Source organism: Hipposideros armiger, unplaced genomic scaffold (genome assembly GCF_001890085.2).
Source record: "Hipposideros armiger isolate ML-2016 unplaced genomic scaffold, ASM189008v1 scaffold_201, whole genome shotgun sequence".
In the NCBI taxonomy this organism is placed as follows: Eukaryota; Metazoa; Chordata; class Mammalia; order Chiroptera; family Hipposideridae; genus Hipposideros; species Hipposideros armiger.
Genome location: NW_017731551.1, coordinates 2,093,154 through 2,106,784, shown reverse-complemented (window position 1 = coordinate 2,106,784; position 13,631 = coordinate 2,093,154). Strand labels below are relative to the sequence as shown.

The 13,631-nt window shown below is 38.3% G+C and overlaps 1 protein-coding gene across 1 annotated transcript in view; it reads right to left on the bottom strand.

Annotated features, from left to right (window-relative positions):
• The window catches only part of UBN2 (ubinuclein 2), an 85,052-nt gene that overhangs the window by 10,896 nt on the left and 60,525 nt on the right, over nt 1-13,631 (bottom strand). Inside the window, exons 13-16 of the mRNA XM_019653243.1 lie at nt 12,830-12,872; nt 9,193-10,740; nt 2,933-3,161; nt 2,427-2,516 (exon numbers count right to left, since the gene is read on the bottom strand). Coding sequence (XP_019508788.1) covers nt 2,427-2,516; nt 2,933-3,161; nt 9,193-10,740; nt 12,830-12,872 — 1,910 coding nt within the window. The remainder of the gene's footprint in view (nt 1-2,426; nt 2,517-2,932; nt 3,162-9,192; nt 10,741-12,829; nt 12,873-13,631) is intronic.

Below are 13,631 nucleotides of genomic sequence, written 5' to 3'. Positions count from 1 at the left end.
GAAAAAATATAAACGAAGTTTCTAATATGTCATTGCCTTAACAAGGAACATGAAGCACCCCCCCACACACACACACACACACACTTCACCCCCCAGCCTAACAGAAAAAGACAGGGGAGGCATGGTGGAAATACACAGGTGAAAAGGACAAAATATTATATTATAATAATAATCTTAAGGCGGGAGAAGACCACAAAAGTCACATTGCTAGGTCTACTCATGTGATTTCTAAATTACTCTGGTAGAACATAAACAACAACAAAAACTGCCTCTACTGAATAAAATGTATCAATGAAACAGGATGATTACTTCAAAAGCTGTATAAACAGAATACTATTAAAATAACTTTGGGACAACATCTAAGGAATTGGCTTTTCCATTTATAATATTATATGCTTGCATTTGTAAAGAGAAATGATTTAACATGACATGTAATTAACTTTATAAAATGGCGAGGCTGGATTTTGCTCAAGAAGCTTTGGTTAGTTAGCAACATAAAATACTAATAATAGCTGCACACTGAGTCTTTAGACCAGGGTTTGGTCCAAGGGCCAACTCTGGCCTGCCACCTTTTTTTATAAATAAAGTTTTATTGGAACCCAGCCATACTCATGTTACATATAGTCTGTGGCTGTTTTCACACTACAATGACAGAGTTGAGTAGTTGTGATAAGATTATATGGCCTGCAAAGCCTAAAATATTTACTATTTGGGCCTTTACAGGAAAAGTTTACTGACCCGTCTTCAGATAAAGTTAGAGAATTAACATTAATAGAGCACTTAAGTACTATGCTAGAAACTTTACATATATTTTCATTAAATTCTCATAAGAAGTCTATTAAACACATCTTGTGCTGGTTTACAAGAGAAGTGATGCTCACACAAAAAACTTGCTGAAAGTAGCAGTCCTGAATTTCAAAAATCCAACCCTGATTCTCAAACTCAAGTGTCTTATACTTGAAAATGTTTTCAAAAATAAAAATTGTAAACTTTTTCATTCCAATTCCTTGGAAAATACTGACAGTCATGTTTCCTTTCTCTCTCTGGAAGAGTGGTGCTGCCCAGACTACGTAAGAGAATCCATATAAATGCTGGACTACTGCGGGTGTGCTGAACCACGAGAATCCTATTTGTCTAATTCCTCTCAGGTCCACACCAACATGCCCCGCGCACACAGCCCTAAGGTGGACTCATTATACCAAGTGTTGTCAACACCCAGGATGGAACTGTGTTAGTCACAGGGCTTTTTTTTTTTAGCTGAGCCATCCTGCCACCTGTTGGCAGCTCAGCGGCAACTCTGCTCGGGCCGGGAATAGAACTGCTGTTGCTCAGAGCTCACATTCTTGAGCGAGCTCTTAACCAACTCAGCCGGCCCGCCGCAGGGCTATTTAAGAATTAAAACCCAATCAAGTTTAGGAAGAGAAGGACCGCTGAAGTTTATGCCTACTTATGTCCCCCATTTGCACAACTGTTTTATATTCATTCTCTCAAAGGGTGAGTCTGAGGCAGCTTACCCCTTAGGTCTTTTACTGGGCTAATTACTACCTTTTGCCCTGAGATTGCTACATAGCTCCCACTTCCACAGTGTGGCAACTATAAACTTGCTCAAAGATAATTCGAAATGCAGTGGCCAAGAAGAAAAAGTGAGGCCCCAGGCAACTTCCAAAGTTAAGAGGGCAGCTGAGCCATTCTTTCTGCCCAAAAGATTGAACATGGCCTTCAGAACAGTATGAGCAGTCTACCGAGGTCAACTACTAGTGAGAGCAGGAACATGGGAGGCCAATGTGGTATGCCTAGTGCCAACTATCTAATTTAAGATGTCAGAGTGATCTTGTTGGGAAGCAAGTATATAATGTAGAGTTTGAATCATGTTAATCACTGCTCAGAGGCAGAAAAGTTCAAAGGTTAAGAATATTGGCTGTGGAATCAGACTTCCTGAGTTTCTATCTCAGATTGAACAATTTAGTGTATCATCCTGGGCAAGCTGCTTGTCACGGATTCAGTTTCCTGATGTATACAATGGGGGTTGTTCTCTCATTCACAGGCCTGTTGTAAGGATTAGCTGAGCTAATACATGTAAATAGTCACAAAACTATCTGTCACTCAGTAAGCTTCCAATCACTCAATGTAAACTATTATAATTACTGGACATGACTTCTAGACATTGTCGTATGAATCCTCTTCTTTATCATCATTTCCACGTAACAAACACCTTCAAAATGGCTCTCTTCACATGTAACAAAAGGTCCCATTTACTTAGTCCCTTTCTCTTACAAGAAGTTTGCTGCTAATGAGGATTCAGCTATATAAGAATGTTTTTTCCAACCTTTGTCATTCCATTCACACTGCTTTCAGAAAAGATTTCTAGTCCAATCTACATCGCTATATAAAAAACAAAGAGATGAAGAAACAGGTGGCTTTCTTACCATTAAATGCTTGCTGTAAATGTGTAGGCAGAGGTGAGTGGGAAAGTGTTGCTGCATGCTGAGCTCCTGGCTGTAAACCCTTTAGTAAATCTGAGAGGAAAACACACTTGTCAGTGATCTTCTTCAAGCTGATTGGAGCCCTCTTAGATCAAAAATGAAAATTGTTTTGATTTTTCTAATGCAAGCACAGCCCCTGGCTTCAAAGGCCTTCTGAGAGTACATACATTTTTAAAATTTACACATATAAATGTATATGTGTATGCAAATAACCCAGCAAATTTGACTTCCTCTTATTATAATTTCATTAAGATAGCAATGTGGCACCGTGGTTCCTTTAGAAATGGTAAATAAAACCTCAGAGTCCAGTAATTTGACTTATTACATATAGACGAAATAAATGGCATTCTTTAAAAGAAACGCCCTAGCCGTCACTAAGTCCCCCGGGACCGTTCGCGGTTCCCTGTTCTGTCCAGCTCGGCGGCCATGTGAGTGGAAGGGCCACTTACTGTGGGTCAGGCTGTGGTGGAAGGCCGCTGAGGTAGATCCCGTCGTAGCTGTCATTCCAGCTGTGTCCGTTCCAAAGCCAAGTAGCTCCAAGGGAAACTGGAAGGGCATGGTCACTGGAACAAGGCCACCCAGCATCCCAAGAGTCACATTTTGATTTGTTACAGACAAAGGTGATGTCATGAGAGTCAGAGGTGAGGCATTAGCCAATAATGACGCTCCTGCTGTGGACTGCAGAAACCAGGGGTCAAAATACATAAGAAAGCAAACCTTCACCCTGAATTGATTCATTTCACATCCTCACGGGCACAGGCTGTGTCTTACATCTGCTCTAATGGACACTTTATGGGACAGAATAAAGACTGGCGAAAAATACATTTCAAAGAGCTACCAATATTGGTTTTGGAAATAATTCTACATTCAGTTCTTCGTCATGTTTAGACTCTTTCTTACTTTAATGCCTGTATGAACATCCATTCACTCTCTTAATCCACTCATTTGTAACCTTAAATCCCCACTTTTGCACCTAGCCCCTAGATCTAAACCCCTAGTAATTAATCCCATACAATTTCAATGTGGCCCCTGAAAATGCTCAGCTATTTTACTATTTGTCTTACACTCTTTCTTGGCACAATCCTGGCAGTTGCTGTTCCAGACTATTCCTTTGTGAGGTCCGCTAACTCAACATCCTTTACTTCCATCATAACATCTTAAGGAGATGAGGCGATCCTGGACGTTTTTCCTCATCATCAGCCTTCCCTGCCTCTTCTCCAAAAGTTAACCAACCACCTGACCAAGTCACGAATCCCATCTATGCAGAACTTTCTGGTCCAAGTACCTAGTAGTGCAGCTTTCGCATGTTTCTTCTGCCTTCTCATACAAGCTCTTTATAACCACAGCTATTCCTGGCTCTCCCTCAACCCCTAGAAACAACCTGACGCATCTGTATTCCTTTTATTATCAAACTTATTGAATGACAGCCTCTGTTGCCCACATTATTTAGTTTCTCCTTAATCCCTGGAAGCTATTTTCCATTTCTACTACTTTTCTGAACTTAGGCACCCTAAAGTAAAAGGTAAATTAGAGAGTGTTGTGACACTCCCCTCCCTGGGCTTTAATGCTATGTTTATGAATAAAAACACTTAAATCAGAAATATGCTCACATTGGTGAACTTTTGAGAAATTACTTAAATGTACTTCATTAAGCTAATTTAATTCTTTGAACAATTTTCTGTACAGCAGTTAAATAATTTTTCCCATTTTATTTCTTCTCTGTGTGCTTATCAACAAAGATTAAAATAAATTTTTCTCCTTATCAGGTATTATCTATTATAGTTTCTGCAACTGTGAGTTTTCTTTTGTAGCCTTATTTTACCAACTCTAAATTTCCCCGGCCAAAACTTTTACATGTTATCGACTGTCAGGTTTATTTTTATGTGTTGATTATTCTACCAGTAAATATTACTAATTAATAAAGGGCCGATCATTTTATTTCTTAATGTATGAGAAAAATGTAGGTGACCTGCCCATACATATACGTCACATTACATACATTTATACATGTAATACAAATGTGCCACTGCTGAACAAAAACTGAAGAATGCCTTCAAGAAGCTTTCCTTTCTGCTTCTGCCACTCTCTCCAATAGCCTCCCCTTTCATTATTTCCTTTATTTTTAATCTCTCAAATTTATATCTATAGCTCTAACCTCTCATCTCAATTTCAATTCTGTACACCTAGAAGTTCAGTGAAGAATTTCACTCAAAAATCTGGCATTTCCACAACTGAACTCATCATCTCCTGCGATGTCAAGTGCTATCAATAGCCTCAGTCTTTCCCACCACTCAGGCTTGAAACCATAGTTTTTAGGCATCATAAAGTGAAGGATAAGGTGAGCTCATGGGCAACATACCCAGTCTTTCTTTTTTCTTTATTTTTTTAAGCTGAGCCATCCTGCCACCCGTTGGCAGCTCAGCGGCTGCTCAGCTCGGGCCAGGCATCGAACCGCTGTTGCTCAGAGCTCAAACTCTTGAGCGAGCTCTTAACCAACTGAGCCACTCGGCCGGCCCCCCAGTCTTCCTTTATTTACCACAACTTCCTCCAACACTTAAGTACACATCTTTATCACTTTATGCTTGGACTTGGACTTTCGTCTTTCTATTGTGCCAATCATGATATATAAAATGGGTGCATTCAGGAAAGAATTACTAAGTTAAAAATAACAATGCTTTGAAGTAATTTGGATAGACAGGATCCTGCACCAATTTAAGAATTAACAAGAGTTCTTTTTTCTTTTTAATCATACTTCTATTATAGTCTCAGCATAACATGAGGCACACACTCCAAGGTAGTGCACCCCAAGTGGAACCCCCTAGTAAGAAACATTAAATACTACTAATACGGAGAACTCAAGCTTTTCTGGAGGAGGCTAATTTAAGCATTAAAATAGGTAGAAAATGTAAATTAGGGCAACTTCCAAAATTAAGTAACTGAGTATTAGCAATAAAAAATGGAGCCATGCCATAACTGTCTAACATTTTGTCCTGTCAAAATACTTCTATATCTAATTTTGTTTATAAAACTAAAATGAAACATCAGATTATGTTACATGGGCATTTATAAATTTCTTTCTCTTAGAAGAAAAAGACCTTTCAAAAGTGGGGTATCCCACCATTAAATATTATTTAGAAGCATACAGGAGAAGTTGTCAACATGAAGTAGGAAATAGCTCAGGATAATGCCCCATAATAAAAAATACTTTCTCTAACCTCCACATTTCATTTCCAGGGGAAAATATGAAGGGAAACCTAGCTCTTCCTGTGGTGGGCATTACATTTTTTTTTAAATCACGTTTTATTTTGGTGAGTGCACCTGTCCCCCATTCTCTACCATACCCCAAGTGATACTTTGAAATATCACTCAGACCATGCCACTCCCCTGTAGAAGACCCTCCAACAGCTTCCCACTGTGCACAGAAAAAAATCCCAAGTCTCTACTGGGGCCCAAGGTCCTCATCACACAGTTCTGGTTTGTCTCTAACCTCAGCACCACCCCTCTCTTTCTACTCCAGCCATGTAGGTCTGTAAGTCAGGCTGTTTCCTGAGGCCGTGTCTTCACACCCACCATACCTCTTGCCTGGACTGTTTGTTCCATGTTATTTCCAAATGGCTGCTCCCGCTCATTCAAGTATCAGCTTAAATGCTGCCTCCTCAAAGAGGCCTTCCCCAGCTCCCTTATCTAGTATGTTAGCAACAATCAAACTATTATCATATTACTCCATCTTATTTTTTCATAGCACGTAACATATTTTTAAAATGTGTGTTTTGTTTATCTTCCTACCTAGAATACATGCTCCATGAGAGGAGGAATCTTGAGTATGTGTCTGCCCTATTTCCCCAGCACCTAGAAGAGTGCCTGGCACATATTAAACACTTAATAAGCATTTGCTTAATAAACGAATTCTGTTTGGAATTATAAAGTGGCAAATACAAGGAATCATAGAAAATCAGTAAGTTGAAGGGCAAGAAAGAAGAGGAACACCTTGAGTAGAATGTTATTAAATAGAAAGCAGGTAGAGGTAATGATGTGAACCCAGAAAGATTTTAACTTCTGTTACACTCAGGACCTGTCACTTTCACTCTACAAATGAGTATAAAGCTGAAGGTGTCTTTCAGACAGGATTTGACTGTTTTGCAGGAACAGACAGGAAATCAGTTTTTAGTTACTGGAGTGCTAGAGTGACAGGATCTACAGGCCACAAGGTAGCTGGTAAGATTTCAGTGAGATGATATGTTAAAAACAAAAACAAAAACCAAAACACTTTAGGTTCATCAGAAGTTAGAAACATCCTTATTCAATTATTGACCTTTTCTTCAGTCAAGTCAGAAAGACAGAACAAAAAGGATCAGATATGAAGGCAGGAACACTAAGGTCTCCAACTCATAACGCCATTATGGAGAGGAAGAAAACCAGGAGGGAATACTTTTCAGGAACACAAATTTTGCAGTACAAATTCATGCAGACAAGCTAACTGGTAAACAACTGGCATACCAAGTATGCGGGTTCTTTTGGGATAAATGATCAAATACAGGAAGCTTTTTGGGGAAAAAATAAGACTGATAGAGTCTAGAGATAACAAAGGATAAAGAAAAAAAAATGAAGCAAGAGAAAAAAATATTTTTTTTAACTCCAGGAAAAAAAACAAAAATTTGTTAAGACAACAAATGAAACTATAGTATACGCTATTTAGCTCAACACAGATATTATACACAGTCATGGATTTAATGAAAAATTGTAATTTTACTCTTTCAGGAGAATGGAAAAAATATAAGAGCGCTAAAAGCCTTATTTATCATAATGAGAAGTTAAAGACAATACTAAACTGAATAAATTAATAAGAGTCTTCAATTCATTCTTATTGTTTAAAAACACAGAGAATAGCTAAGAGAGTTAGTAGTAGTTGACGCTAGGAAGGAGGATATGGGGCAGGGAACTGCCATTTCTGTTTATAATCTTCTTACCTATTCCTTTGATCAAATTAAAGATTAATTTCAAAAACAGTCAACATTTCAATAAAGGTAATACAAACAGGAATGTAGACTCTCAGGTCTTAGTTATAACTTAAATTTTAACATATAATCCCTAATCAGTTTGTTTTTGGTTATTTTCAAATTTCTGATAAAAGTAAAATTATATACATAAAACATCAGTTAATCCTAGATTTCAATTAATAAACTATCAGATTAATGGAATTTTGTTCTATATTAGAATTCTGGAATTAATTCATTTCTAAGCCTATGGTAATGGCACGATGATGATTTGAGTTTTAATTGTATATTGACTACTAATGCTTAGCTTGTATTGAATAGCAGAGAACCTCTATGAACACGAAGGGGAAAATTCTTTCATTAAATATTCCTATTCCACATAAATAGGACCCAGTACAAAGTTAGAGCACTTTCTTAGACAAGAAAATTCCATAAACCAATGTCGTTTTCAAAGAATATTTAAGAACCTAAGAACACATCATAAATTATTAATTTTTTAAAAAGCTTGTTATGAAACAAAACATTATGTAAAATCCACTTTCTTGAAGAGTCTAAAAAAGTACCAGGAAAATATACACAGTGGTGGAATAAATGGGTGATTTTTATTTTCTTTTTGTGAATTTGCCTACAGTGCACATGTATTACTTTTCAGGAAGGAAGAAAAAAAAAAACATTAAAGAAACCAAAACAGTTAATGTGAAGTCTCAGGATAGAAAGAAGTGGCAGAAAGATGAAAACAGTAACAGAGAAAATGATATGGAAGGCAGAGATGAAATATATGAGTAATAAAGAGTTCTCAAAAATCCCATGTCAAAAGGATCAGAAATAATTATCAGATACATAATAATAGAATGAAATATTTTTGAGCTGAAAAAAATAGCCAGGTCTAAAATTGAAAGATGTTACCATGTTCTAGGCACAAAATTAATGAAAGCAAGATAAATCTAGCCAAAGTCTGGAAACACTTGAATTTCAACACAGAAGAGAAAAATCTTACTAGCGTTTAGGCAGAGAAAACACATTACTGATAAGGGAACAAAAATCAGGATGGCTGCACACTTCTCTACAATCCTAAATACAAAGCAAGTCTCAGTTGAGTGTGTTTAAAGAAGTGAGACACTTAGTGATCCAAGAAGTCTATTAAGTGTGTCAGCACAGAAATTATCAGGTATGCAAGAGTTAAGGTAAGACAGCTTTCACATTAGCCTTCTTGAAAAGATTCCTTGAGTGAGGCACTCCTGTTAACTGAGAGAGAAATTTAAATTAAAAACTCACAAAGGGGAAACTCTGGTATAAAAGGATTACTGATACTAATCTGACATCGAGAACTATGTATGAATAACTGCAAAATTCATGCAAAAGAAAAATTTTATTCAAAAAGACAAATGGTGAAAGGAAAAATAATATGAATGTATAAATTTAACTAAAAAAAAGAAAGAAAGCTGACAGAGAAAGGGTATTAGGGTGGGGGAGAAAGTAGTGAAGGTATGCTAAATTTTAAAGTTATTCCTTTGTTCTGGACTTTAATAAGATAGTTTTAAATATGCATTTTAGTTATGTCTTTCAAAAATTTAAAAAATTAGCATGTGATACTTTACTGATAAAAGCAATAAGCTATTTAATAAACAAGCTATATATTATAATAAGGTTATTAAATGGACTGACAAGATTAGAAATCTTACATTTTATCACATGAACATATATAACATACATACCTGCACGCTGGCTGTTACCACTGAAGACCCTGAGGCAGAGGATGGTCTATGTGGAGTAGACAACGGTTTAGTAGCACCCTGTGTTCCACTTCCTGTTCCCCCAGATAGACTAGTCCTATTAGCTCCGCTTGAGTTAAGGTTGCTACCTCTACTGGCAGGTACATTCATTGCAAGTCCACTCAAGCTATTCTTCCCAACAGTTCCAGTGGATGATGAGTTTGGTAGCTTTGAAGAGGCCTGAAGATTTTTTGTAGACGCAAGGCCTGAAGTGCGATTAGAGGGCAACAAATTCAAGGTCGGAGACTGTCTGCTGATGTTCATTCCACTGGGCTGTTTATGGACTGGGTTGTTACTGCTGGAGTGGCTACTCTGGGCTACTAGTGCATTTGGACTGGAAGAACTTGGGGATACAGTAGGCTTGGGAGTCGGGTTGGATTTAGAAATAAGTTTAGTTGATATTGAAGGCTTAGCTGACAGAGAGGGCTTGGGTGAGGCAGAAGGCTTAGGTGAGGGCAGGGGCTTAGGAGATGTGGCGGGCTTGGGGGATGCGGCAAGTTTGGGGGATGCAGCCATGGAGAAGGGAGATTTGAAACCCTGCGTGGAGATTTGTGACACCATAGCCTTGGCTAAATAGTTACTGGAGGTAGTGGTGCTAGGTACTGTCCTAGAAACCAGGGAGTGGGACCCTTGAGAACCATTTCCGGGTGAGGGAGTAGATACGGGAAGGCGGTACATAAGTGTCTTATCGAGAGGCTTAATAAGTGAGGATGAGCAGGAAAGCTGGGGATTATTACTTAATTTCACCACTGGGTTGGTCTGTGATTTACTAATGGTTGCTTGTAATGGAGACACATAATTTTGTTGGACAGCTGAATGCTGGTGCACCTTGGTTACTTGTGTTAACGAAGAAGCATCTTGGGCCTCGGATGTTCCCAGAGCATGAGAGGAGGCAGCAACTTGGGCTTGGGAGGAAGAGGAGACATGGGTCTGCGAAGAGGAAGCATGAATCTGGCTTGACCTCTGTAGTCCTTGTTGAAGTAGCCTGGCTGGCAAAGGTTCTAAGGAGACTTTAGGGTTCTGAATTGAAGAACCGGCAATAAGGCCTGACGAGATGCCAGTATGAGCTAAATCCTGGGGTTTCTTTGGTACTGGTCCTGTGTGACCAGCAATAAGACTTGACGAATGTGCAGTCTGGGTAGAATCTAGTTTTTTGGGAGTAGCCAGTGGCAGCTTACTCATGATACTTGCTAATTTCTCTTCCCTCAGTCCTGGACGAGGTTTTGCAGTTGGCATGTTTATCCTTGAGCCAGCTGGGGGGCCCTTGTTCCCATTGTTGATAACAGCTAAAGCTTCAGAAACAAGATCTAGTGCGGGTGGGTGGAAAGAAAGGTCTTCGTCTAGTGAGTCATCAAGGCAGATCGTCTCCTGGGCTGGTGTAGAGCTGGAACTGGTGGAGGCCACAGCAGACGTGCTCGAGCTCGCTGAAGGACCACCAAGTGAGGCCACCAAGGATGCAGGAGTTTTCTGGTCCTTTTTTGGACTACACTCCTAGCATAAACAGCATTATATCAGAAAAGAAATAAAATGATTAATACAAAATTATAAAGTATTATTTTGAAAGGACTAAGAAATTCTCATAATGATTAAAACACTACTGGGACACTTCTTTAGCAACAGTAAAAACCAAAATATTTTTTGAGAGGACAGAGCTCTAGAATGAATTGTCCTCATAAGCCTAACTATCTGATATGTTGCACACAGCTCCATACCGTAGTAAGCCATTCTAAGGCTTAAAACCAAACTGAAGGAACATTCACATACTAGTCACACTGTTGATTAAACTCCCCTCCCCTGCCCACCTGTGTCAGATCTTCAGGTATTATTCCAAATACATTTGTTGAGAGACAATTCTCTTCACTCACCTTGCACCTAGGAGGAACTCTGCCTTTATCTTAAGACTCTACCCGTCTTGGGTAGTATGCTTTGCTAGGATACTGACCCTCACTTTCTGCTTTCTTGCATTTCTACCTCTTTGTATGCCCTGTCCTGTGGCTACCCATAGCCAGTATACAGAGAAACTGGTACATCGAAATGCCAGATGAGTCAATCCGAGTACACTTAAATTATGTTTTCTATTCATTATTGAAGAAGTCATTTGTATTTTTTTCAACATATATTTACTAAGTGTCCACTATGTACAAGGCACTGTGCTAAGAAAAGAAGGGAATTAGGAATTAAAACTATGGCTACCTATGAGAATACTTCTGTTTTTTTCAAAAAAAATTAACTTTCTTAAAATTCAAAAAAGAGATAAGAGGATTTGAGCACACTTTAAAATATTCAAAGAGCAAAAGAATTAAAAAGTAACTTTCTCTTAAAAGAGAAACATAAAGTACTTACTTATCATTTTTTAAGACTAAGAATAAAGCAATTACATAAAAATGTCAAATGTTTCTTCAAAGAAACAAACAAACCCAAGTAGGCCCAAAGCCAAAGTCCTGCATTATAACGTTGATTTATACAACCACAGCACTTACCTAAGCGATAGTGGGGAAAGAATGGAGAGAAGGGTCTTTACCATCACTTTCTAAGGTATTACAGTAAACAGGCTGTTAAGAATGCTTTTACACTTTAACGCCCTTAGCAATTTTTCTAAGCTTCTATTCTAAACGCCCTGACTGAAGCCTGCAGCGTAACTGATTAAGGTCAAAATTGTCTGCTAAGATGAATGGGTAATGCAGATGAGGCACATTTGCTTCGACATGCCATTCAATTACATGATTAGTAAAAATTCCATTATTAGAAAAAGGACAGAAACTGAGGGTGAGGGAGTGTATTAGAATAATACTGGTAGCGTTACCAGTATAAAATTGCTCTTTTAAGCTTATTAATAATTTTTTCTTTATTAAAAAAACATTAAATCCACCCAAGAGAGTACTGTGTAGATTTACATTGGCAGAGAAAATTATTCAGGATATGTATTTCAGTCACAAAAGCAGGTTATCCCATTAATACACAATGTTAATTCAATTTGAATAAATGAATGGTTGGATAGATGGATGGAAGGAGGAGAGATAGGGGCAGAGATCCAGAAAGAGAGAGGGCAGATGTATACCAGGAAGTTAGGAGCTTTTTTCCTCTGAGTGAGCAGAAATTTCTGGATACTATATTAGCCCAAGAAAACCCAATCTGCTGTGTTCTGAGAAGAAATTTAAAAGTAAATCATACAGTCATGTATAGAAATCAGCAAATGGCCCCTAAGGGCAACCGAAATTTCAGTAGCAGATTAACACTATGGCAGCTAATTCTTTGTTTGGGGCTTTAGGATTTCTCTTATATATTTCAATCTCAGCTATGCTTTTAAAGGGTATCTCTTATATTTTATCCAGCAGTTCTAAGCGGTGTTAAGTTAAGCCTTACAATGTAATTAATATATGCAAATTTCTCACTGCTACACAATCATCTATTCTCCCAAATACAATGGTTCTAGGATTTTTACAATGTCTGTAAACACACATTGTAAACACACAGAGTATGGTACATGTCGATCTACGCTGAATATCATGTCCTTTTCATCTTAAGAATGCCTTTCAACATTCACCATTATGACTAATGAAAGATTTGGTTCAATACTTACCTTCACTTTGGGTTTAGGTGGAGGAATCACCTTTTTCTTTGCCCTAAGACCAAAGATTAAAAAGGAGGCCATTTCAGTAGCAGTTAGGTCACTTATTAGGAAATTATAACATATAATCTTTTAATTACATGGGTAAATAATTTCTTCTGCTATCTGGAAAGCTCAATGAAGGAAGGAACTGTATATAAGTGCTGAATTTATATGTGACTATACAGCAACATTTCGCCAATTTTGATAAACTAGAAGAAAGGCCAAACAATTAGTAAAACAGAAAATGTAGATAATAAAGTTTTTAAAAAATATTAAATGTCAATAAAGTAAAATAAAAATAACTCAAAATAGGCTAACGAAGCTGCCTAAGGAGATTCACTTCAAAGAACTGGTAAGAATTTATAATTATGAGAAAACAGAGGTTCAAGAAACTTTAAGCTCAAATTAATTCATGCCAAGAAGTTGTAAATAAAGTGATATTTAAAAAAAACAAAACAGGGCTGGCCAAGTGGCGCATTAGTTAAGAACTGGCGCATTAGTTAAGAACTGGCTTGGGACCCCAGAGGGCCCTGGTTCGGATCCCACATATGAGGGCCAGTGACACTACTGCCCTCTAGAGCTAAGATGCTGAACAACAGCTCAACCTGGAGCTGGGCTGTGGTGAGTTGCTGGCGACGGCGTAGGTTACAGCCCCTGCTGCAGTGGGTTGCCATGGGCTACCGTGTGTAGCCAGCAGCCAGCGTGAAGGGCCAGCAGCCGCGGTGAGCGGCCGTCCAGAAGCCGGCAACTGATCTGCCTCGCCCGGGAAGAG